At 40.3% G+C, this 27572-nt stretch overlaps 1 protein-coding gene across 1 annotated transcript in view; it reads left to right on the forward strand.

Annotated features, from left to right (window-relative positions):
* Positions 1–27572, forward strand: part of CNTNAP5 (contactin associated protein family member 5) — a 229123-nt gene that overhangs the window by 41361 nt on the left and 160190 nt on the right. Inside the window, exons 3-4 of the mRNA XM_075152917.1 lie at positions 18619–18766; positions 27120–27323. Of these exons, the coding sequence (XP_075009018.1) occupies positions 18619–18766; positions 27120–27323 (352 nt within the window). The remainder of the gene's footprint in view (positions 1–18618; positions 18767–27119; positions 27324–27572) is intronic.

Raw genomic sequence — 27572 nt, forward strand, 5'->3', positions numbered from 1 at the left:
AGAAAGAGGCGGGTGTCGCCAGCACTGCAATGGGCTGTTAGGAGTGTTTAGGGATGTCTTGCTCAAGAACAGAAACCGTGTATCACATGTTGAGAAATCAGTGATGGGAAGAAGCCAGTTTTTTAGTGCATATCCCTTCATTCTGAAGCCTTCTCTTCCCCAGTATTCTTTCCCAGAGATTCAAACCAGTTGTTTAAAATGTCTTAAACTTTAGGATTTCTAGATCTTTGGAGAGAGTTTAAAATGCCCTGGAGATCTCCCCAGTGATAGCTGTGCACACATCTGCCTGAGTGTTAAAAATAGGCTATTTTTATTTAATTGGATGGTGGAAAGCTAGAGGTTTCTCACATCACTCCAATAGCAGCTTCAAGATTTTACGTATGTCAAAACAATGCCATCTGGGTTTGTTTATATTGCTGTTAGCCTTTTGTAGGAGTCCAAGTGCCTATTTGAAAACCAGTATAGCATCAACCTAACAAGTAAACAGTAGGTCGTGTTACAGCCCCTTCCAGTTTCTTGGGCCAATGTGGAGAAATGTTTGCTTACACAAGTGCTGGATGAGTGTGTGTTAGTCAAACAAAGTTGTGGAAATGAAAACAATGTTGTAAAAAAAACCTAGGAGGACATATGGAATCATATGAATGAAAAGACTGAGTCCCGGTTTTAAACATTCTCATTGCCTTGCCCTTTTTCTTTGACTCTTTCACCTCTCAATCCCTTTGGATTATATGGGCATAAATTTTATTTTTACATTTACAAATGCAAGGTTTATCCAATAGAAGATTGAGTATTTTAGGGTGTTTCGCATAACTAAAACATTTTACTTCTGAGTTTAAAAAAAAAAAAAAAGTTCCTGCTTGAAATAACAGAAATCTGGTTTAATTGATTGAAGGTAATTAACAAGATTGATTGCTTGTCCCCCCTCTGATGTCGTTTAGAACTGTAGATTGTATGAGTGTAAATTTGGATGGTTTGCAAAGTTCCTGGTGGATCTTTGATTTGAGATTAGGGTTTTGTAAAGAATCAGGAAATAGAGTGCTAAAACAAAGCTAACAGATGGTACTGTCTCTTCTTTAAAGGGACCTCCAACTCAGCTAGCAAAACTCACAATTTTACTATTTGTCTAGGAGGCCAGCAATCTCTTATTTTTATGGTAGTTTAACATAAGGGAGAGGAATAGTTTAACAAAGCTCACAGAACTCATACAAGGGAAATGAATACACAATGAATGGGATCTCTAGGGCACAGATCAGGTTAGTCTCCAACAGCCAAAGGAGTTTGTAACATTTAACAGTCAATGGGACTCAAAGTCCTTCCAGCTCAATTTAATTTTCATTTTGATATGGCAGAGCTCATGGGTAGGTCTCCCTGGCTCTGTGCTCTCATTTGCTCTGTCTAGATTGGGGCATCTATTAGCTCATGTGTTGTCCTAAGCACCAGGCTTGGAACTTGCCATGTGCAACATCCGAAGGTGCTTGAAGAAGTTGTTATTCAGCGTGATCTGATTGTGCCTTGGGTGGTTATGGTAAGGGAGTGCATACTTTGCGATATTTGACCCAACTGTGGGGAAAACTAATTGCAAGGGTGACCTTAGAAATAAACCATGTCTTTTCTATGTACCTTTATGGTACAAAAAAATGAAAGAAGAGTTCTGTTTAAAATGTTCAGTTCTGTTTTTCTTCAGTAGGTAACAGTAGCTCTCATTAACTTTAAGAGTGCATCCTGGCCCTCCTGATTTCTACCAGCTGCTCTCCGCAGGGTAAGGGAAGGCCGGTAGCTGTCGGGCCTGGAGACCAGGGTATTCCCCACTGTGCCCCTCTCCATCTGTTTGGATTTGGAACTGGAAATACCGTTTGGACTGCAAACCTTGGAGAGAGTCAGCACTGAACAGCAAATCCTCGAGAGCTTGCAGTGGCTGAGATAAAGCCCTTTGGCTTGGAGACAGAGGGGAAGATAATTAAGTGATCATCCTTGCTGGGATGCAGCTGAGCTTGGTTTGCTCTGTCTAAGCCGTGGCAGAACAATGACATAAATTAGATCTATTAAAGAAAGGGGCTGCTTTTGTAGCATCAATCTAGTCATGGGCAAATGCAGACAAACAAGACTTATCCACTTGTAAATTGGGCAATATATAGGGTGCTGTGGGCAGTGCCCCCTACTCCTCTCCCTCGCTGTGCCATCTTGTGGGGCAGGTGGCCATTGACCGGGGGCGGGCTGGTCACGTACCTGTTTTTGCTTTAAAGGGGTCCCGGCAGCTCGGGCCCGCCAGGATGGCTGACATGCCGTAAGAGCATGTGGTGCGCTGCCATTAAAAGCGCGCAGCAGCAGGTTGCGTGGGGCATGTGGCTGGAGCAGCGATGCCTGGGCGGCAGGGCCGGGACACCCCGGGGGTCTGGGGCGCCGCCGGCAGCTGCTTCCTCCAGCAACCGAGTGAGTTCTGTGAGCTCAGGTTATGGGCATACACCTGGTCTGCAGAGGGTCCGGGTTAACGTGAAGTTGTGATTGTAACAACAACTGCGGTGTCCCGATTCTACCGAGGGTCCCCGAAGACCCCACCTGTCCTGGTAGTGGTGGGCAGTGGCTGCCCACGGGCTCCTGCCTGGAAGCCAACACAGGGAGATGGTTGGTCTCGTGTCTGCTGTGTACTCTTTTTGGGGGAGCATCCTAAAACCTTCAGAACTAGTGAAAACACAAGATTTCTTTGTAAAAGCTGTGTAAAAATATTCAAGTAATATTCTTCTGCTCAGTTCTTTAATTTTGGACCAATTTGAGGCAGAAATGACCATTTAAAGTAATGAATATATTTAGAGAAATTAGGATGCCATTAAAATAATCTGTTTTATTCAGTAGTGTGGATTCCCATATAGATACTGATGCTTCATAAGTGTGATACACTTTTAAGGATGGTGAACTAGGAAGGAGTGGAAGGAAACCAATGGGCTTGTGGTGCAAAGTCTGTATTTGATTTCCAAATAATTTTGCAGTTACAATCCCAGGTTCTGACTACTCAATTTATGAAGAAATTTTCCTTTTGAAAAATGACCCGTGTCAGTACCATTTTTTTGTTCAAAGGAAAGGAACATTTTCGGTGACATTTTTCAAGAAGAAACTTTGAAATCAAATTAAATTTTTATTGTTTTTCAGATTTCCTCTATTCAATATAGCTGTTGGAAAATAAGCCAATGAATAAATAGTCCAGAAATAAAATTAGTTCGGGTTGTTTTTGGTTTGTTTTTTTTTTTTTTTTTTAAATGCACAATTTCCTATGCAATGTCATCAGCTCCAAATAAGAAATTTTCTTAATCTTTTTCACTGGGAGAAAAGGAGTAGAAGTTTTTCAATCTTTTTGTCAGTAAACGCTCTGAGACACTAAATAATTATGAATCTTAATATACCCATCTTTAGATAAGAGATTACATGTTTTATTAGTTTTGTTTCTGTGGTCACTTTTTTCTTTAGAGGGTTGGTGAAGAGATCAGAAAAATTTAGCAGTAGATTTGACATTTCGTGTAGGCAGACATAAAAATCTGACTAGAAAAGCCATGTCCAGGAATCCCCGGCAAAATGAAAGCTGCTGGGTCCACAAGTTGTTTGAAAATGCTGTTAGTTGTTTAGCTTTCATGTGCTAGTAAACATGAATAATACTTCTCCAATTTCCCCGCTGTGTCTGTCATTTGTTATTTTATAGCTGTGTGTTGTATTCCAATTCAGACATCGTCTTTTCAGGCTGAAAAATCCCCGTCTGCTTAATCCTTTCAGATTCTAAAGATCTTTTATACCATTGGCCTACCTTCTTCCTGTTTTCTGTATTTTTTCCAATTCAACTACATCTTTGTCAGATGGAGAGACAAAAGCTTCATAGTTTTCAAGTTGTGGTCACAGAGCTGTTTAATATATAATGTCATACTGATGCTTTCTGGTTGACTTGTTCTCTACTTTTTCTAGTAATTCCAAATATCCTCTTTGAATTTTTGGCCATGTTTGAGTCCAGAAACTGATGCTTGCATCCAACAGTTTACAAGGCTTCAAGATTCTTGAATGACGATAGAGGATTTACAACGTATTTCTGGGTGCGTGTGGGGTGAGGATGATTTTGTCTGTGTGCTGTGGTACCTCACGTTTGCTAACACTATTCATTTTCCATTTTAGTGCCTGATCATTCAGTATCATCAGATCCTTGTGCAGCTGATCACAGTCAGTCTTTATTTTTACAACCCACCAAATTTCATATTATCATAAAGTTGTGTCGGTTTTCTGCATTCCGTGTTTTCTTCAGTATGGCATTTATGAAGTCGAGAAATAGCATAGATCGGACTAGATCCCCCTAGTGTCCACTGATAATTTTCTTCCCAACCTTTCTTTCCTATTCTTTAACAAATTACTAACCCATAAAGGCACATTCCCTGTTGTCATATATCAGCTTGGTTTGTTTGCTTCTTGTCTTTCAGCGATTTTCAACAAAAAATTTTTGAAAGTGCAAGAGTATAGTATCAATTATACCATCATTATCAATACATAAATTGATTCCTTTGAAGACTGCTAATAAACTTGTGAGGTCTGTCTTCCCTCTGAAAAAACAAGACATCTTTTAGTCATTATATAATGATCTGTCTGTTTGCTTGTTCTGATTTTTAAAATATTTTCTACTGATTCATGGATTTATTTGTATGTGGGTACCCAGGCCTGCCTTAAAGCCCTTTAAAAAAGTGGTGCCGCATTTGCCACCTTCCGTTTCTCTGATGATGAAGTCAATTTCCTTGATAGGATAGATAGACATCGCAGCTAATACTTGAGCAATTTTATATTGAATTTCCTTGTGGAAGAATATTAACTGAGCTTAGTGGATTGCTTCTGTTCATTTTATATGTTAATTCAGTACTTCAATTTAAAATTATTTTTCTCACTCATTCCCCCAAAAGAAAGAGCTTAGGGTTGGAAATACGCTAAGCTGTATCCTACTTGGCTCTGACGCAAAGAATTCATTTAACATCTCAGCTATGGCCTTGTCTTCTTCAAGGCTTCTTGCAGACTTTCTCAGGTTTTCTTCCTATCACATGTTTAAAAGGTATTTATTGCTAGTTTTTATGCCTTATATCAAATGACTTACTATTTTTTGAAGTTCTACATTATGCTGGTATTCTGTGTTTACAGAGCTGATCCTGATTTCCATTTTCATCATTTAATTGTGACTCCTTCTTTAGAAGGAAGTCTTCCTACTTCAAATAGCTTCTTTCAGTTTCTCGTTTTACCAGTTTGTTTTTATTTCTTTCCTTTTAAAGAAATTTGTTTTCAGAAAAAAATGGCATGTATTTATTTTGAATCTCTAATATGACGACTTTAAAATACCTCTATGGTGCTTAAAATAATTTATCTTGTTGTTACTTTTAATTTCTATCTAACAAGTCCCAATTTTTTTTGTATTTCCTCTTTTTGAAATTAAGCTCTGCTTTAAAGGAATATTTTTTTCTTTGTGTGTGTGGATAGCTCTGCACTTGAGTGTGTTAAATTTCAATGTTGTGTGGCCAGTGTTGTAGAGTGGCTCCTCAGTAGCAGTGTTTTCATCCTGAGTGCTGCTTAAATCTAAAGCAAGCATTGTGTCTGTGTGTTAGGTACCTTGCCTACCAACTCCTGCACTTGTGTATTTCTGTTTTCTAAAATTCGGAGTTTAAGTCACTATGACAGTTACCCTCTCTATTCAAAGTTGACAGAGGTGTCTCTGTTTTCTCTACTCATGGATCTTTTTTTACTGCCTTATCTACCATTGTGTGAAATGATAATGTCACGTTCTTGATAACCCAGATCTAATACTCTAATGTGAAGAATTTCAATCCATATAGATATTAGGATGGTCAATAGTAACTCATTGTCCCTATTGGGTTCTAACCTTTCTTTAAAACATAGCACCTTTCTTTTACCAGTGCTTCCTACTCCATCCTTACATCATTTGTACCCTGCAACTGCACTGCCTCCTCCAAGTGTCTGCTTTCCACTAATATGTCTGCTCGGATGAATTTTCAAATACACAGGGCATTCACCCAGGTTAGTTAGACTTCCAGAATTAGCACATGTATGTTTGACGTAACCCTGGAGACCTGTATTGACACGCTCTGCTTAAATGAGACTTGACTTCCTGAGACCATGCTTTATTGCTTAAAATGTGTGCATTTTGTCCGTTTCTGTCCTGTTCTGTAATCAAGAATAAGGAATTTGGCTCAATTCGTTCCTCAATAAGTCATATGAACACCAACATAGAGGGAAATTGAAGTCTCTGAGAATGCTAATCTGAGACTCTCCAAGGATATCATATAATAAAAGATCTGTGAACCTGCAGAATTGCTGCATATTCTTTTAGTCATAATGTGTTGATTTAGTGGTGTTTTAAATAACTGTTGTCTTAATGCTGTGTCTTCTCAGCATGGATACCAGTTCAGGTGTTCATTAATGTTATACTGCAGAAACCTGATGAGTTCAAACGTTCATGAGACTATAGTATTGATGCAGATGGAGTTGAGGACATATCAGTGTCCTTCTTTTTAGAAGTTAAATTTGTATATTGGCACAGTCCTCTTCTGTTTGGCAGAAAATGAGCTCATCTTTGCTGAAGACTGAACAGTGAACATATATCCTAGCACAGCTTATTATGCAGGCCTCGCAGTATGCAGAAGTTTTGAAACGAAATCCTATAATAGGTTAATTTTCCTCTCTGTGGGTTGCGTTGTCTAAAACACTTATTTCTTTCTTCCCTTTGTTACTTTTCAAGATATAGATACTCATACTGCTTTCGGGAAAAAAAAATCTTAAACACAATGTCTTCATTCTAATATTTTCAAAAAATGTTAGGTGTTTCTATTTCATGTTCTAAAGGCAAGCTCTTTCATGGATCCAACTCCTGGGTCCTTTCTTTCACATATGATCAGGAGATTAAAAAGAATAAAAGAGCTCTGTGTGCTAGATTTCACATCTCAGGAGAAGGGTTTGTTAAGCAGCTATTGGTTGGGTTTTTTTTAATTTGTTTTAATTATTCCCCCCCCCCCCCGCCCATCTTGTTTTCCATATTTAAATGGGAAATACTGGTACCATTGGAGATATTCCTAAGGTTTCTGGTTTTTAAGTGTTTGCCTGGCTATGATTTAGGGAAAAACTGTATGGAAGTGAAAGGAAAAAGGGCAGGTTACAAGAAATGTGGTTACAAGAACACTCTGGGAAAGCAAACTATCTAATTAGTATTAAGAGGCATTATACTGAAATTATTGACATGGTATTTTAAAATATTTCTACTTTTCCCTTCACTTAAGCCATAGCTCTGATTTGATTTCTTTAAAAGTATCCATTAAGGTAAATCTTGGGCTGCAGGTCCATACTGAAATAATTTTCTTAATATTCTTACATCTCTAAAACAGTGTGTGAGGCTCCTGAACCTAGTGCCACGGAGTTTAGGAATATTTCCACACCTCTTTCTTTGTTATTCCTTTCTTAAATGGAGGTGTACAGCCGAGGATGACAAATAGCAGTCTTTGTTTGCCTTCCTAAGGGCGATCCATTACAGCTGCTTAAAAACTGGTGATCTTTCTGTGTAAATCAGCACCACATATGTGGCTGTTAGAGGATGCGAAGACATAGTTTCTCTAAGATGATCCTGTTTGGTGAAAGGACAAGAACGCAGCTCTTCTCGAAGGTCTTAGGGACAGTCCAGCATAATGCAACCCGGTTTACATAGTTACAGAAACCCCCGTTGAATAGAAACTCCTCTTGTTGCAAGAAACAATTTCTATGTTCCCTCCCTTATGTTCAACAACACAGTGATCATGCTCATTTTGAAATATGTTTTTTACAAGTCCTGAAATTTCAAACTCACTGAGCAGTTCCTGTCCTCTTTCCATTTCCAAATTAAAAGTTATGGTGCACTTTTTATTTATGGCCTGCTGTGATCTTGAACCTGCCAAATGTATCATGACTTCATTTAATGTCCTACCATAACAACAGTTACAGGCTTTTTGTGTATGCAAGCAAAATTTACAATTCAGAGTCAGAATGTCAGGCTACCTCCTCCTTGGATCACTAACAGAAAGTTACTTTTTTCATGCTGTAGTTTGGAGAACATCATGATCTTCAGAGCCTACTGCTGAGGATTTTTTGACGTGGTTGGCGTAATAAAATGTGTGGTTGAAACTTAATGGGCAGACACGCATTTGGAAGATATTGCACATATGCCCACAGAGATGTTGCAAAAGCTCGTCTTACTCTATTTCAGGAGGAAGAGAAGTGGTTTCTTTAAGTTGCTTTAGTGTCCTGGAGATTAGTTTAGCGTGGTTCAAAGATGGACCCCAATGTGAAAGTGGAATGACAAGACTCAAATGTAGGATGCTGCAAACATTACAGTAATGGTTTTGTCGGAGGAAGCTATGTCAATTAGATTTAACTTTCCTGTGGCAAGAGAGAAGCCTATGTAACTCACTAGGCCGAGGCTATGGCCAATGTACACAAGCATGGTTTCACTGCTCTGAAGGGTGCAGTAATGATTTATACCAATACAGGGTGTAACCCATGGTGTATTGACACAGCAGAATTTGCAATTTAAAAAGGTATAGCTGAAAAAGTCTAGAGAAATACATGGGCCAAAAGTTGTATTTTTTTCTAATTTGCAGTTACATGGTGTTTTTGTAAGCAGAGCATAACAAACCTTAGAAACAATCACTATTGTTAGTATTATTTGTAACCTCACATTTGTGTGTTTTATGATGATGGCATTTCTGAGAGAAGATCTTGAGTAAGGTAAACAGCACAGTGAGATCAGTCTACAATGCTCTGTTATCTTGGCTAGGATGTGAACTTTCTCTTATACAAAGGAGAAAAAAGAAATACAAAAGTCAGTGTATAGCAAAAAAATATGTGTATATGCATGTGCATTTCAGTGCATTATAAAAGACTGGAGAAAATCAAGCCTACCTATTTACCTTCTTCCACAGGATATTACTTTACTGATCCAAATGAAAATGCTATCAAACTTCGTAACAGGGAAATAATGTAAGATAATGGCGCACAATATTCATCTGAGGTTACTGTTGCATGGAATAACTAACACCTCTCTGGTGTCATCTTGCTGGATCCGTCTGGCAAATTGTAACCAGAGAGATACCAAGTACAGCACTAGGTATTTAAATGCACCTTGATGAAGCTAAATACGGGGAAGGTTCCCAGAGTTTCCCAACATCGCCAGACATAAACACATTTGCTGCATTGTTAATCCCACTAATTTAATGTAAAGCATGAAGGTCTCCATGAGATTTATGCAGAAGAACAGCTGAAATCTATGATTAATGTTGACAGTCGAAAGAGCAGTTTCAGTCTGTCGACTAAGGTTAATCTAGTCAAGGTACTGGGGAAATATTTATCCTTTGCTGTGATATAGCTTAAAATACTATCTATATGTAGGATTGCCTTTAAGATAAAGTGCAGGAGGCTGAGCAGAAACAGGAATTAGCTGCCGACTTTTAGCTTAGACTTGTAATTTACGGGTTTAATTTTGCTGCTGCTTCTTGCTTCCATTATTATTAATTTATGTAGCAGTGATAATAATAACAGCGATAACAGCTTCATCTCTAAGTGCTTCAAAGACAGAGCTGATTCTAAAAAGTAAAGGTGGGGATCAATTCTCCATCACTGAAACGCAACTATATGTGAGATGTAACATCACATTTATATGCAACGAGTGTCTCAGTAGGGCAGGGAAATTGCACTTGGTCCATTGCTGGGAAGAAGGGCAGCCTGTCCAACTACAGGTTGGATTAAGACACTTGGGCTACATCTGTATGAGTAAATAGATGAGGACAGGGACCATTTTCTAGTCCTGAGGTCAGGTGATGTAGCTTATATATTATCCATTTGGTAAATCCTTTCTTCAAAAGAATTTCTTCACCGTACCCAAGCTGCCTATTGGGAATGGTGCCTGGTGGATACGATACCTCAGACTTTGCCAAGATACAGTCTGGCAGACTCTGAAAAGAGAATGACACCAACTAGTTCAAACTGTTTGAAGATCAGACTGTCCATTCCAGCATAGAAATCCAGCATTTTGACAGGTGCTGCTGACCAAATCAAGAAAAGAATTTAGAATTTGCTAGGGGTAAATCTGAACAGGAGAAAAAGAAAAGAAAAAAACCACAAAGAATTCAAAAGTTCTGCAATATTTTGTTACATTTTCTTTGATCTAAATAGAAATGCTTCACTGTTCTGAAGGGACCCAGGAAGTTTCATGTTTTTAATGTCACCTTCATTAAACTCTTGTTTTCTGGATTGATACAGACCTGTCTAAAACAAAGTATTACATAGATTGTCTTAATGGATAGTCTTTAAAAAAATTTAAAAACGTTTTCTCTTGCAAAATATTTTGATAGTGTAAAAATCTATGTTTTTTATTGGAAAATCTGTGAATAGTTCTACTAACAGTTAGCACAAGGGTAATAAACAATACCCTTAACATAGATGTGGTTTACATTGGGCAGTCATCTATCTGAGACTAATGATGTTGTTAACAGTATTTGTTTCTGTATTTGGAAATTAACTGACCAGAGAGAAGGGTATGCATTCAGTGTAATGGGGTAGATCAGAGGCGAAGACCTTCTCACTTGAGCAGATTATTCAAGGAAGTGATGAAGTAGTATGGACCCTGCCACATTATTGTATCTTCTCTCCCCTGGACTACTCTGCTACATACAGAAACTGCCAGTAGCTCAGAGGTGACTAACTAATGCTTAGGAACCAGCTGGACATTCCATTGCTGAAGCACAGCAGTCAGCCCCTCACTAAGTGACAAACGTTGCATATTTCCCAGTAGGACCCCTGCTTGATACCCCATTTTAATTCTTACTGTATAGGTGTCGTGGTTTAATCTGGCAGGCAGCCAAATACCACGCAGCCGCTCACTTGCTCCCCCCACCCCCCCAGTGGGACGGGGAGAGAATCGGAAGGGTAAGAGTGAGAAAAACTCGTGGGTTGAGATAAAGACAGTTTAATAGAACAGAAAAGGGAAAATAATAATAATGATAGAATATACAAAATGAGTGATGCACAATACAATTGCTCACCACCCGCGCTGACCGATAACCAAGTAGCGATCGGTACTTCCTGGATCACACCTACCGTTCATATACTGAGCATGACGTCACATGGTATGGAATACCCCATTAGCCAGCTGGGCTGGCTGTCCTGATTATGTTCCCTCCCATCTGGTGTACCTAGCTCAGTCAGTAGGCATAGGAGCTGTCCTTGGACTAGGAGGGTACTTAACAACTGAAAACATCAGTGTGTTATCAACATTCTCCTCATACTAAATCCAAAACACAGCACTAGGAAGAAATTTAACCCTATCCCATCTGAAACCAGGACAATAGGGAAATTAAACTACCTCTTTGTAGACCAACATCCCCCCCGCCTCCCCTGCCCCCCAATTGAAGGTGGAAGAATGGGACTGGAAGCTGTCACTTCCTTAGATAATATGTTATGGGAGGATAATTTTGACAGATGTCTCTGTAATTTTTCCCCCTGCTCCTCCCTAATAGCAGCTCTGACACTGTGCCAGGGGATATTGGTTTTGAGGTTCTTGTCAAGGATGAGTGTTTCAAAGAGGAAAATGTAGCTGCTATTAGGAAAGAAAAAAAGAAACATAAGCAAAATGGACACTTCTCTTTCTGAAGGTACGATAGGCTTTAGACTAGCTAGAGTCATAGCGTTCAACCTGGAAGGGAAAACATGAGCCTGGAAACAGGCAACTCGGCTCCGGCTCAGAAGGTTGTTAACCAGAAATGGCTGGTTACCTTTTGTCATGAAGACCATGGTGCATTAACAGGAAAGACAGATGTGAAGTAGAAGGAGATGCTCGGAGGCGAATGATGTGCTAAAAGGACACATCCTGCCCTCCAGTCCCTGGACGAGGCTGGCAGCCGTTTCTTCTTGGGCTCAAACTGAAACCTGCTTAAATCAGTGGAAAAGGATCCCATTGACTCTCCAAAGCGGGCAAGTTTCTTGTACTTGAAGTAAAAATGTACTTCATTTTTAGAGATTGGTTGAAAGAAAATTGAAAGAAAATTTGAATTACCTTTTGAGAAAAAGAAGTGAGAAAACACAATGCATAGGTTTGGCATCCATGTGCCAAATGTGGCTGTGTGGTAGGTGAGAACAAAGATCTTAACTGCAGCTCTTTAAGGAGCTGAGCGGTCCTTCTTGTCATCCTTTTCCTCTCCCAATGTTTTGACCCCCTCTAATAGCAAAAGTATTTTTAAGGCCACATCCTGAAAGAGGGGAGCTCCCAGGGGCCAGGTCCTGCCATGAACTGTTGTGCTGGAGAGCTGCTCTTAACACACCTTCCAAATGAGGTGGAGCTTTTAGCAGCTCCCAGTCTGGGCATGGGGTGACTGAGATGACAGCAAAGCCATTTCACTGCGTTTCTTCGTGACAAGATATTAACAGTTCTGGCTTGGTGTCTTGGGCAGGGCTTTTTCCATTACATAAGCACAGCAATGTTTTTCACTGTTGACAGGCACAGTATGTAGGAAAGGTGAAATGTAAAAAGAACACTTGGACTTTGAAGTTGGGGTTTTTTTTCTTTTTTTGTTCTTCCACTTTTTTTTTTTTTTTTTTTTTTACGTCTGTGTGTAATCTCACTAAGTTTTAGGGTTGGGCTGAGCTGAAGGAGAGAATTTCTAGAATTGCTTGAACTGACGGTTTCTTTCATTTTGCAGCAGAAACTAGCTGGATTTTAAAATTTTCATTGTTATAAAAAGTCACCACAAACCTGTCCAGGCCCAAGGTTTTGCTAGCAGACACTGATGCGGTATAATTGTTATGTGAAAAAAAAAAAAGTAGCATCCCATTAAAATTGGAGGCTGCTGAGTTTCCATATGGTGCATTTGTGGCTGTATTGTGTCCTTGTCACAGTAGCATTCAGTCTCTTTCCACACATACAAGCAGAGACGAAGGACCATTACTGTAACTTGGTTTCAGTCATAGTCCCACTGAGTTACATCCCAGGTAACATAAATTTGAGCAGAACTAAAATCCTGTTGCCTCTGGGGAAGATAAAAGCTATTCTTGAATCAGAGTTTATTTCAACCCAAAAAATGTGAAAATCTAGGCACTGCTTTCTCCTTCCTGCTGCAGATTTTCATGTTGTTTCTTAGTTGGAAATTCATGTTTTCTTTAAAGTGCATGTACACTCAAATGTTTGAGGAGGTCCTGGGAGGCATACACCAGGAAGCATATTCTGTGTCACAGCGCTAACTCCTAGCTCCTGATCTTTCTCATCCTAGTAAGGAACTTTAAAAGGGAGAATGACATTGTTTTTCTCCAAGTATTGCAGTTTTGGTATTTATGACAGGCTTAGCTGCTTTTTATCTCACTTCGGTTCCTCCACTAAGCTGCTGGATAGCTTGAATTAAGTGCGCTCCTGTCCTTATTTCTTTAGGCACTGGAGGCAGCATACTGCTATGTCACGGGTGAGATTTGAACGTGGAATGCTCTTTTCTGTGCTTGTATTTCTTTCAGTGAAGGTTGAAATGTTGTAAATTGCTAACATCTGTGTTATGTGCCCTCTGCACATTCATAATCTGATTTTTTTTTTTTTCCTCGGCTCAGTTCGTCAGCGTGACTTTGCCAGAAATGAGAGTATTCAATATGTCTCAAAATATCTCCCCTAGAAGGTAGTTAACCTCAGGTCTGCTTGCTCACCGTTCAGGGCTGATCGTGCCGATGTTGCTGCTTGCATACTCATTTTGAACCCATCCCATTACCTGCCTAACAAAGTGGGAGAGCAAAATATATTCAGCAGATTCATTATGGGAACCACCTTCTGCAGCTCTGTAAATAAGTTGCCATTTGCTGTGCAGAGTGTGCATGCAGGGGAGACTGAGCGTCTGATGCTATCTTTTGAATTGATTAGGCTTTCATGAGCAGACACTTTTCTTGCACCCAATTTCCACTTGTCTGTCTAAAGGTGGAGACCAGTCTAAGAGTTTGGCCAAAGGGCGATCTAAAGTTTAGCACATCACATCTCACTGGTATGATCTGGCATAGATCTGAATTAATACATGAGGTAGAGAAACAAATGTGTGTCTGCAGGGTCATTAAACAACTGTCATATTTCACCACAGTTGCGTCACATTTTCCTGAACTGCCCTTGAACAGCTTTTGGGATCCCTCTGAATGGGAGAGTTGTATAAACAGCCCATCCATTTGAATTGATGTTTTTCCTGAGGGAGTCATACATTGAAATTCCAGGTAACGACGGTGTTTTTGAGATTTAAACTTCTTTTGAAAGTTTTCTTTTTCATCCAAACTGGAATTCTGTTTTGTTCCACTTCAGTATAAGCCATGAACCAGGTGGGTTGAGCATTGGGAAAAGCGTTGTGTATGCTTGTCTTGTTCTTACTCTTCCCCACCTGCTGACAGCCACTGCCAGAGAGGCAGCACTGGTCTGGTTGGACCCTGCTCCCAACCACCGCAGCTGTTTTTACCTCACCCCTTCGTACCAGTGGGACCTGCCTTTGCTGGCTCATAAGAAAAGCCTCATAAAATATTACTGTGGTGCCATAGTCTTGTCACAGTGGGGCACCAGGCAGCCAGGCATCGTGAAACAAGCTCGGTCCGACAGGCAGCCCTGCCTGTAGCAAGCTGTTAAGGTTACAGCCGCTAGCGCTAGGGGAAAGCTTTTGCCTTCAAGAAGCTGGTGGCAATATTTGGCGCTAATGGAGCTTTTTGATTTATAAGCCCCATAGAATGCCAGAAGCAGAATTTCCCAGGTAAATCATCGATCTGTTGTGTTCACAGGGCTTGTAAGAAACCACGGATTTCAGTGTTATGTTCCCTCCCAGAGCAACGCTGTTGCATGGGAAATGGCATGCGGGTGCTTTGTTTTCTTCACTAGTTTGTCGTTTTGTTCCTGTGAATTAATCCCTATCAACAACAAGTTGTAATAGAGGCCGTTTCTCAAGAGGAAGTATTTCTGCCATTCTCACTGATAAGTTTACTGTTAATCAATATTTGAACCTCCAGGGCTACGAAACCTGGTACTGCATCCTTGTTTCATCTTCTTTAATGGATGGATTATTTCTGTGTCAGCTGTGGATCTAAGTTTTCAAGTGACCATCTGTGGCAATTGGTGTTATTCAATCTATGGTCTACAGCCCACAGGTGGTCCATAAAACATCAGAAGGTGATCTGTATAGCAGTGGGAGTTGGAAGCGAAAATCAAAGCCATCCTAAAGGCACACACAGTGACGCCCCACGGTTAGCGGCAAGCGGAGATGTGCCGGCTGCATGCAAAACCGTCCTGTAGGTGCAGATCAATAGGTACAGCATTGCCTGGGGATTTTTTCCCCCCCGCAAAGTTTTGTTGGCTCTTTGGTTATTAGAGAAGCTTGAGAAACACTGCTGTAAGGGATGTATTGGACTTTTTTGAAGGGCTTATTTTTACCGACATGACTGTTTCAACATGGGAAGGACGTTTTTACACAGTTGTACATCAGGTTTGGAGTCACCTGATTTGGAAGCTGGATGTGGGTGATCTGGCTCTTCCTTGAGGTGTTGTGAAGGAAACTATCTAGCACAGATGCCTGCGGGTGGGCACGGGGGCCTGCTTGCGGACAGCAGGGTACAGCTGTCTCTGTTTCACCTGGCAAAACCACAAAGCTCCTTTGACTGCGCAGGCAGTCCCTGAAGCGTGCTCTACGCACCGCCCGCCTGGAGGCAGAGGGCTGCCCCTGCGTGTGCGAGCAGCGGTGACGCTCCCGTGCCTTGCGCTTGGGTGTGCGGTTTGCACAAGCTTTGCAAAAAATGCCTTTGCAGGTTCGCCCTGTAAGAGAGGTGTCAAGACTGCCCTTACCAACAGTTACAGGTGGTTGTGAACCGCCTCCGCGGTTTTCCAGCGGCCACGAGGGCCCACTGATCACTGCGTGCCGTTGTGTGCGGCACGGGCTGTGTTCCTACCTGCTTTCCAAGCAGGAACGTGTGGGCTGTTTAGCACACAGTCGTACTTGCAAATCACCTAGTTCCCATCACTTTGTAATTGCAAGGAGGTATTTCTGGAGGTGCCGTGCTTTTCAACTTGGTCTTTCTCTCAGAATGTTTTCTTTTTTATGTAAACCAAAAAATGATTACCGTGTAGGCCTGTGATGCAATGTGCAGTATTGACAGCTTTGTGTATGAGAGGATTATGACAAAAAAACAACATAGACCCTTGTTTCACAGTATTGCTATATTTTTCTTTTGTCTCTTAATTTCCACCTTTTGCTTGCATTCTCATCACCGTGTTTTTCACAATTTTCTTCACAACTGGGCGGACTGGAAATTCTTTCCTCCCCCTCTGTTCTTTTTCTTCTTTCTTCCTTCTTCTTTCTTTTTTACCTTTTGAAAGGTGAGGTTTATACATACTCACAGGATTCCAAGAAGATGAGCTTTCTAAGCAAACAAACAGAAAACAACACTCCCCTTTGTCCATCTGATATATCCACAAGTGTCTGAATAAAAATGTGAGTGCTGCCACAGCTCTGACTGTGAGACTTGCTCTCTGCTGACAGTTTAATTACTGACAAGAACAAGATTTTTCACTTGAAATATAAGGAAAAAAACCCTCTGAAATACTCTCTGCTGGAATTTGAATTTGGCTTCCATCTGGAAAGTGGTATGAATAAGCCCAGGGCATCTTGAAGTGCTACTTGTGGCACTTCTCAAAACATATCTGATGGGCCAGGCTGCTGCAGTGCTGTATGTGGTTAACTTTGAATTAAGATCAACAAGAATCCCCATCCAAAAAATTTTAATTATATAATATAACTGAATTTGTGAGAGGCTAGTTAACCATCATATAATACTTGCCAAAAACAAGATCTTGTACATAAAAAGTTCAGAATAAGAGATGCAGGATAAGCAAAGCTTTGGGCACAGTTGGGATAGCCAAATTATATACCCTTTTCAGCCTGATAAGCTCCTAATAAAAATAATTTTACAGATCACATGTTTTGAAGGGTGGTTCTTCACTTCACTGAGGTAGCTGGGGTTGTGAGAGATCATTTCAGTAAAATTGTTCGTCTTCAGAGGCAAGCAAGACCAGCAATGAAATGCACTTGCAAAATGTGTTTTAGGAATTGAGATACATGCTGTCTTTTGCATTCATGACTGGCTGGAAAATAAGGCTTATTGCATATAAGAGAATTTTCCCAGGTTAGAGTTTTTAAGGTGAAATGGAAAAAGCATGGTATGGTTTCAAAGATGGTTCCTTAGAAATGTTCAAGGATATTTTTTATTGAATATAGTTCAAATAAAACAATAGCATGCTGCATTTAGTAAAACAAGAACACACTGAATTTGAATTTTTACACCATTTTTAACAACATTTGGGAAAAAGTTGGAATGCTCGCATTTGAGTAAAAATTTAAACAACTGTTAATTAGTCATTTTTTTCAAAGTGCAGATGAAACCCCCAATCTCTTTAACTCATCCTTCAGCCATGAGGAATGAATTGAAGGTGTACTTTATGGGGGTTATTCCGATTTGTGCTTGCAGTTGTATTGCATAGATAAATGGTGCCGCATTTGAACTGCAGAAACGTTTAAAACTGGTACAACTTTTTGTGGTGAAATTTTATACTTATAAAGCGAAGGACCTCTTACAAATACAGCCTTCCTGTGAGATTATTATTTTTTTGTGAGTTCTGCCTTTGGTTTTCATGTTTTACAAAACTATTAGCTTAAAATTTAAATCCTAGCTGAGTTACTCAAACGTTCTGAAGATAGCAGGAAGTCTGTGATATTCCTAGCCCAATATTACAGAGTAAGGGTGTAAAGATGAATTTAAAAAGCTTCAGGTGGGATCAGAGCTCGGATGCTTGTTTTAAGGTTCATCTTTGAAATCCTGCAGTCGTCCTTCATCCATGAGAGAATTTCCTCTTGTTGAGTGATAATTCTGAGTAGGCCATTAATTTTGGCTTGCAGTTGCAGGCAATTAATCAAATAGGCAAGAAAAAAGTTAAATTATTATTGTTTGCAAGCTTTAACTCTCTTGGGTGCAAACACAGATGAAATGCTGACGCTCTTGTGTACTGACTCAGGCTTTCATCTCTTCCTGTGTCTTACTTGAGTTTTCTGTGGTGTATCTAGATGTACACTTTCCTGTTTGTCTTTCCAGGCTCTGGCCAACCTCAGTGCCTTGTGGCCATCTTTTTCCACTACCCTGAATGCACCAAAGGCTAAACTGGGCCCTATCCTTCACTGCACTGAAGGGACTGTGGGTATGTTAGGGGCTGATGGAATATTGTGGTGCACAGGAATATCCTGGGTTTGGAGAAATTATGCAACATTTTCTGTTACATCCCCATCCACAACCTGTTTTTGTAACTCTCTGTATACGTCCCCCCACTCTGCTGAGGTGCTCTGTGTGCTGCTGTCTCCTTCCTTTCCCTCCATAAGAGACACAACACTTAGAAGAAAACTTGACAATCAATTTAAATAATTCTGAGTAATTTATGAGACTGAGAATCAGGAAAAGGGGTCGCAGTTCACAGCCTTACTTCAGTGTGCTGCATTCACCTCGTGGTGTTAAATGTCTCACCAAGGCTCTCTGTCCTTCCAGGTTTTCACAGGGAACAGCAATGCTGACAGTGTGGTTCACCACAAATTTCTGCACTCCATGAAAGCCCGCTTCTTGCGCTTCGTCCCTATGAAGTGGAATGTCGGTGGGCGGATAGGACTGAGAGTTGAGGTCTTCGGCTGCTCCTATAGTAAGTGGCTACATCTTAACGTACATTGTCTCAAAGACCTTTTTGTTGATGCTGTCAGTACTGTGGGATGGGTCCAGCATGAGTTTTAGGAGTTAAAATGTAACATGAAATACATAGCCATCATTGTTTTTTCAGAAGTTGTCCTTGCCTTTCTGCTCAGGGATGTGATGGCCCATCTAGCTCAGCTGATGAAGCTTTCTCAGAGCTGAGCCCACTGCAGAGTGATTTGCTGGTTCTTGCGAGTCCAAGGCCGTCAGATGGTGCAAAACCTCCCACCCCGCTGGAGGGCACAGAGCTACTTGGGATCTTTTGTAGGGCTTTATTTAGGAAAGGTACCACTTTTTTCTTAAATAGTTCATTTTTGTTTTTAAGGCAACTCGTTAAGGAAAGTGCTGTGGGTTGTTCAGCTAATATTTCTATTTGAGGGTGATGACTTTATAGCTCCAGAAAGCAGAGAACTCCTCTGCTGCTTTAACTGTTTTTGCATGGGTGTTTTCTTTGGCACTCTTCTTCATAACACGTGGTGATGATCCTCTAAGACACCGTCTGCAGCACTTTGTCACATGGGCTTTGGAGCAGCCTATAAATATTTGCTGCCTTGGGACATTTCAGCCACATAGTTATCTTGGTGTACTGCTGCAGATATATGACCTATCACCACAAAAGAGTGTGAACATAAAGAAAAAGGACCAGTGTTGCTCCCACACACAAAACAAAAACAAGTCCACAAATGAGGAAACGCAAGTCCAGTATTTGTTTCTCAGGTGGCTGTGGGTTTATTTCTGAACTGGTCAAGTGTGACTAGAGACAATGCTGGAGACAGGAGAGATTTTGCTGGGGAGAGTTCAGGGGATTAACAGCATTTTACCAGTAAATTCAGTGTGGTGTGGCACAAGTCACCGTCATGTGACACTACTGTACTTGTACATCTCCCCATTTAGATTAGATCCTAATCTGCTCCTGCTGGGTGCAGGAAAGGGGTTGCAAGATAAAAAGTGGAAACCCCCCTATTTGGGAGACTTCTTAAATTCATTTGAACAGAATCAAAGAACAAAGTTTCTTAAACCATTTTATTCACACAATCCCACTGAAGAGAGACACAGCTCCAGGACTCTTAGTGGCCTCATCACTATACTCGGGTGTTAGGACTGATTCACATGGTTTCACAGGAAGATCATTGTTATGGACTGTGTGTAGATCTAAGAGATCCATTCAGCTTTTTTTTAATGCTGCTTCTCCACCTACTTTGATGCTCAGGCACTGTGGACTATCGTTCATTTAAGTACAGACCTGCAACAGCCTGGTCTGGATGGATAGTCACTAGAGCAAGCGGTCTTTTCCAGTCCTACCAGTAGACATGGAAACTGAAACCTATAAATCAAAACGAACTGCCCTTGATAGCTGCTTTGGAATGATGTTATCTCATCTGTTATCAAAGAGCTTTCTTCTGTTAACGATGACCAAACCTCTGCAGTGAAGAGCATAGTCCAAACAGACGTGCAACAAATAGAACTTGAACCGAAGGTTGAAACTTTTGTAGCTGAATGTGTTTTGGTGCTACTCCATGTGAAATACTACATGGGTACTATTTTCAGATTGTGGTTGTATCTTCTATGATACAAAGAAGACTTCAGAGTCACTTAACAGGAAACATTGAATTTCCTTCCACTGATATCATCTAAGTCTTCATCTTTGTCCCATACCCTGCAGTTACAGGAAATAAAAATGGTTGTGCAGAATTAAGGTATGAGATTGAAGCAAGCCAGAAAAGAAATAAAGCGATTCATAAAAGTTTTACAGAGTGTTGAAATATTCGTTCCATTTATATAAATGTGCCATTCAAATTTCTCTTTGGCAAACTGCATATGCCAAGCAATACCTGTCTACAAATTTTGCTTATATAATTTCACAGTCTTGGCTACTCCTAACCCAGGCACTGTACAAAAGATGTTTGATCATTTATAAAATGCCCAATCCTCTTTAAGCTGTTGGAATGACTTAAAGGCTTCTATAGGTAAACAAACACAGAGTATTTGATCTGAAGTCCACTGAAGTTGAAGAAAGGATTGTCTCCAGCATTTTAGCTTTGGATCCAGTCCTGAAGTATATGATAAAAAGAGAACATGTGCATGGGAACACATATGAACCAAATCCTGCACAAATGTACATGTGTGACTGCAGGGTCATTTCTACCTCTTAGCCTACTTATAGAAGCAGGTTGAAATTCAGATGATGCTGGATCGCTGGCTGCCCATTACACCTTTCAGGTAAATGTTGCCCCCGGAAGCACAGCACCTGATCTGAAAAGATAGTTGCTTTATATTGATATCCGGGGCAGAAAACTGCAGAAGTAAAGTTTTCATTTACAGTCAAGATGGAGATCCTTTTTGTGTGAGTGGTAGCATTCATTGGTTGGCTGAAACAAAAGTCTGGGGACACTGACAGCTTAAGCCATCTGAATTTCATGTGCTGCTGCGCATCTGTTAAAACCCTGGGACTACTGCCAAACACGCAGCTGAGCACCTTGCTGTGATACACCAGGGCGTGCAAAATAGCCTGTAGTTCCTTGGATGGTCTCTGCTTACATCAGCTCCTTTTTGACCTTGCATATTTGAACAGAAGATGACAGCTGTAGGAGAGGTTTGTGGCTTTGCTGCTGTTTACACATTTTTGTGATGGCAAAGTTAGGTGAATGTGACACTCTTGTGCCAGCGCAAGACACTGATCTCTCATTTTTGGAGTATGACTGTCCTGTGCAGCATACTCTGCTGAAGAGGTCCCGGGAACGTAACCTTGTGTTAACTTTTGGCAAACGCAGCTTTCAATGATGACTGTTTAGTATGGGGCACGTGGAAGGCATCAGGTCTTGTAGTCACCAAACACTCTGCCAGGACACAGTAACAAAAAATACTGAAGAATCATATTAGAGATTATCTGCTATGTGCAGTGGATGCCAAAGAGGCTAACTGAACATGTGATTGCACTGTGCTGCTGAATGCACTCTCTGTTGTTTATTGCTCCTGCTAGAAGTAATTTACTACTATGAATTTATCCCAAAAGCTTCTCTGTCAAACAAGAGAACTTTCTTCTTTTTTTTTTTCTTCTTTTTTTTTTCCCCCTTTTTCTTGTCACCCTCTAATTGGCTGCCAGTTGACATTGTTTTTTTGGAATGTAAAAACTTGTTTTTAACAGTAAAGCTGTTTCAGACACGTGAGTGTGCTTGACCCTGTCCCATACAGATCAAAGTTCCTGTGCAACAACGCACTCCAAGACCTTCAAATCAGCTGGAATTCACAGATGACACATGCTAATTGTTGTTTACTTTCTTACACAGAAAGTATGTATTTAAATGAAAATTAGTTACATTTATTTGAAAATCCTGTAAAGATTCCATCTCACATCCTCAAAATAGGTACTGAAATAGGAAGGAGGTGATCTTGATCTGAAAACACACGCTGATGTTTCCTGTTCAGAAAAGAATTTATGATGAGTTAAACGGAAATTTCCATGCAGAGGTATGTGTAAGCTCTCACTATCCCTTTGCAGCATGGTTCCAGAAGCAGTGTGATTGTAACAGATAACCAGAGCTACAACAGAGGATGTGTTCAGACAAATGGCAAGCCAATTGCTTTTGATGCTGGGGGCGGTGAGGGGGGAATTGGGATATTATCTTTATAATTGGGTATATCTTTATACTTGGGAAAAGTCTTGTTAGCTTAGTGCAGGAAAAAAATCTGCTGATACAATTGCTTTTACAGGATAAGATTTATAGCTGCATTGAAGATGCTGATTGTATTCTATAACTGGTTAACAACCCAAAATGCATCAGCAGAATCAGGTGTATGTGCAGTTAACAGGCTGGGAAACCACAGGAGAAACAATGATAGGGTGAAAGTCTTTTGCTTTTGAGAACCGAGTTCTTCATTTGCAGTTCAGGACTCTGATTTCTCATCTTTTGCTGTCATTGCTTCAGGGACCACGATCTGACATTGTGCTTTTTGATCAAATGATATTTTTACTAGATCTTTTTTTGTCTCTTTTTTTTCTTTTTTCCTCATCTTCCTCCATCCTCTCCTTTGTCTTCCTATGAGATGGAAAAGAACACATTGCAAAGAACCGTTTAATGTCTGATGGTCATTGACCAGTAGTGTTTGTAACCAACTGCATAAATAAATACCCAAATGATTGCTTACCAAGAGGCAGACATAGATTTGTGATAGGGATAAAGCTGCATAGCGGAACAGCCACCTCTGAAGTGCTCATCCATATTCATCCCTTGGATTGCATGTCTGAGAGGGGTATGGAGAGGGAAGTCAGATTGCTTTAGACTCACTCAAGCCAGTAAGGCATGACTGGCCAGGAGAGACATTTGTTCAGACCAGGAACAGTCCTCCTCCCTTCTGCAGGAAGTTAAAGCTCCTGTTCATTGATGCAAGTGCAAGACCAAAAGATCCTGTCTCAAATTGCAACTGTTCCTAGAGGATATTTTTGTATTCTGGAATAACTTTGCAAAGTGTTTACTTTTTCCAACATCACTAGGAGGACCGTTTTTGTAAGTATGTATATATATCCTCTCTGCTGCCAGGAGCAGATTGCTGCACAAGTAAACTCCATGCTCTCACATTGCTCTCAGCCTGGCTCTTCTCAGCGTAGCTGGTCCCACAGGTTGAGCCCTATGGTCACATGCTCCCTTTTTAAAAAAAAAAAAAAATGCTGAATTAACCTGGTAATCCGTCTTCAACTAACTGCCTGTTTTTTCCACCCACTCCCAAGTGACTTTAATGTTTAGATCAGTGTTGAGAAAGGAAATTCAAATGGAATGACATAACCAGCACCCCTGGGGCCAGAACCTCTACTGAATTTCAGAAAATCTTGATGGATGATTTCTGTTTTATGGGAACTTCTTCACCTGTGAGTGGGATTACGTATGTACTCCTGCACTCGGCACTGGTGAGGCCGCACCTCAAATACTGTGTTCAGTTTTGGGCCCCTCGCTACAAGAAGGACATGGAGGTGCTGGAGCGTGTCCAAAGGAGGGCAACGAAGCTGGTGAAGGATCTAGAGAACAAGTCCTATGAGGAGCGGCTGAGGGAACTGAGGTTGTTTAGTCTGGAGAAGAGGAGGCTCAAGGGAGACCTTATCACTTTCTACAACTATCTGAAAGGAGGTTGTAGCGAGGTGGGGGTTGGTCTCTTATCCCAAGTAAGAAGCGATAGGATGAGAGGAAATGGCCTCAAGTTGCGCCAGGGGAAGTTTAGTTTGGATATTAGGAAAAATCTCTTCCCCGAAAAGGTTATCAAGCCTTGGAACAGGCTGCCCAGGGAAGTGGTTGAGTCACCGTCCCTGGAGGTATTTAAAAGACGTGTAGATGTGGCACTCAGGGACATGGCTTAGTGGTGGACTTGGCAGTATTAGGTTTATGGTTGGACTCAATTATCTTAAAGGTCTTTTCCAACCTAAATAATTCTGTGATTCTGTATGTATTTACAGCAGAGGTATCTGTTTGAATTGTTGGTCAGTGGAGAGTAACATGAAAGAAGCATCTTTTGCCTGACCTCACTTCTAATGAGTTTCGTAGCCTTGTTGTTGAGGACAGTGGAGATAAGTACCCAGACTGAGTAAAGTCTCTCTTCAGGGAGTGTAAGTAAACTATCAGTCAGTGCAGAATGAAACCACGTTGTGTTTTAGTTTGTTATTCCTACAGGTTTTCTGAGACTTAGAACATTTCTGATCCTTGTTCTCTTGCTGCAAGTGGATTATGGACTTACATGGACTAAATAAACACTAAGCAAACAAGCTGGTTTTCTGGAGTGACTGTATTAGAATTGTGCTGTATCTTTCAATTTCTAACAGGAAGCCAATGATTTGTTGTCATGCAAACTGCCACTAATGACTTTTGGCTGCCACTGTTAGTATTTATTTGACATATTCCCATTTCGTTCAGGGCTATTTATTGGCCACTGTACTCACAACCCATAATTAGTGAAGCAGAACTTTTCAGAAACAGGTTTTCCTTTGTGTTATACGCTGTAAATGTCAGTGGTAGAGCTCTTCAAGAAATTGTGTTGTGCTGTGGCTTAGTGGAGAGTTAAGAACAAGGACTGAAGTGTGAATTCAGACTCGTTGGAAGCTTGGATCTTAAGAAGAAGAAGAAAAAAGGACCGTGATTATGGAAACATTGAATCAGTGCTCTCTTACAGTATCTTTGTTTTTGAGAGCTAGGAGGAAAATCAACTTTAACTGCAAAATGCACTGGAAATCAAAGGCTGTAACTTCTTTATAAGCTATTTCCTAATTCCTGCCTGTGTTAAAATGAAATCATTTTTATGATACACTTGCAATTTACTTTAAACAAATTAAAGTATTTAATGTAGCTAGGGGAAATTAATAAGAACTAAACTATGAATTTAATTCCCGTTATAGAAACTGGCAGTCAAGGTGTCAATAGAGACAAATCAGCAATTCTGCAGGAGCTGTTTCTGAACACCTAATTCAGAAGTAAAAAACACTAAAAACAGATGGCGTGAATACTTTTGTATTCATGATACTTCCTAAACTAGAAACAGTTCCACATATGATGCTAAACAGCATGTTATAATTCTGACATCACAGATAAGAAGTTGGTCTTAGTTTATTCTGGAGTGAATTTTTTCCCAGGGTTGAATTTCTTTGTAGTTTTATTCTCATAAGAAATAATCAGTTGCCTTCTGATTTGGAATGGAATCAGTTTTGGTGTGACAGAATTTTGCATCAAATTTCAATTTTGAGCCCCCTGCAAGTCTAAGTATGCCAACAAAGTTCTGTACAAACTGTCATACTGACATGCAGAAGTTATCAATGGTAGTTTCCTTGGCAACAAATCATGAACAGGTCTTTTATTTTCTGAGCTTATAATAGTTTTTAATTGCAAACGTCTTTAAATCTTGGTCCAGTTAAAAAAAAAAAAAAAAAAAGAAAAAGGAAAAAAATCCCAATCCCTATTATTTCTGTTTTTAAAGAGGAGCAAATGAAACTACGAGTAACGCTCAAAAAGATAGAAGAACTCTCAAGGGAGCTTAGGTGACTTAAATCACCAACTTTAATCACAATGCAGTTGCTGACCTGGAATTCTTGATAGTTTTGCATATGGACTTTTCAGTTATTTTTCAAAAGAAAATAGAAAACTGATAGCTTTGGATTATCGTTTAAACATGTGGTTTGCAAGCAAAGGTACTCTATGCTCTTTCTTCTTGGTTACTATGAAGGTATTGTTTATCTTTATGCACGTATCCCAGTAGCTGTGTAGCATAGGAAACCTTTGTTCAGATTCTTCATCCTCTGGTGTTCTTAATTTTTAATATTTTTCTTAACACAGTAAATACCAGTTGACAGTTTTATTATTTACAAGGAGATATTTTATCCATAATTTGTGCCAAATTGCATTTGGATAGAAATTGGAATTGAATTTACATATGTCAGTCAGATGTTTGAATACAATGTATTAGTTAAAAGTATTTAAAGCTACCTGAAATTTTCTGGTTATATATGTGTTTAAAAAAAAAAAATTAAAAATACATTTTGCTTAAAATACCATTTTATAAAGCAAAGAGAGTACTGCAGGCTGCTGCTGCCAAAGGAAATATTAATTGCAATTGAAGAATTGAAAGATTGTTTCCCATCACAGTGATTGGGTTTTAGAGGCTGGCTGAAGGGGAAAATATGTTTCTAATAGGATTTTCAAAGGTGTATAATCAGTTTAGATGCCCAGTTCCCATGAATCCCTTCAAAAGCTTTTTGAATTGATATTTGACAATTCCTGCTAGTCTAGTCAATTTACATGCAGAAACATGGTTGATAAATGCCCATGACAAACAAGCAGCCAATCCTCAGAGGCTAAGATGATGCTTATTTGGATGCAAAGGTGGATGGAGGCATGGCCGACACGCAGAAACAGCCCCACAGACGCTTGTGAAGCTACAAAAAGTGGAGTGAGAACTGAAGTGTTCAAAGTAATTAATAACATCCTAGGTGTGTTTGAGACAAACAGCAAGTGTGGTGAGGGATGTTCTGGAGATCTGAATACGATGGAAGGCACCTGTTCTGTTCTAAAAAGTTGAGTGAGAAAGCAGTCTTGCATGAGAGGGGAGGACAAGTGCAGAGGAGTTCTGGTTTTATCCTAGCGTTCCCTTTCCCCAGACAAAGGGAGAGGATTGGAAATGGGTGAAATGTGGTTGCCCAGATGCCATGTACGTCCTGTGGATCTATGCTTCTGAGAATACCTGGCTCCAAGTGATAATTGAAAAGATCCTGAAAAAACATGGTCCTTCTCCTGATGCTGCCCCTCCTCTTCATTTTGCCATCTTCTTTCTCCCAGAGTCAGATATTGCAGACTTCGATGGCAGAAGTTCACTCCTCTACAGGTTCAATCAGAAGCTTATGAGCACATTCAAAGATGTGGTTTCCTTGAAGTTCAAGAGTATGCAGGGGGATGGAGTCTTATTCCATGGAGAAGGACAGCGTGGAGACTATATTACCTTGGAACTGCAGAAAGGGAAGCTCTCCTTGCGCATCAACTTGGGTAAGGGTAATTAGGATTATTGGTTCACATATTACTGAAACAAGGATTGTCTTGGTTTGCTTTTTATAAATCTATTGTTTATATTAGGCAGTATCTAGAAAATCCAGCTGAGCTTGTCACCGAAATCGGGAAGGAACCTCGTAACACCAATGTAGTGTTAAAAGGCAGGCATTCTTTATTAGCAGCGCTGGGGACACGGGGGATCGCTCCACCACAGCGTGTCCAATTTGTTGCACCTTTTACCACAAA

This window comes from Calonectris borealis, chromosome 6, assembly GCF_964195595.1.
Source record: "Calonectris borealis chromosome 6, bCalBor7.hap1.2, whole genome shotgun sequence".
Lineage (NCBI taxonomy): Eukaryota > Metazoa > Chordata > Aves > Procellariiformes > Procellariidae > Calonectris > Calonectris borealis.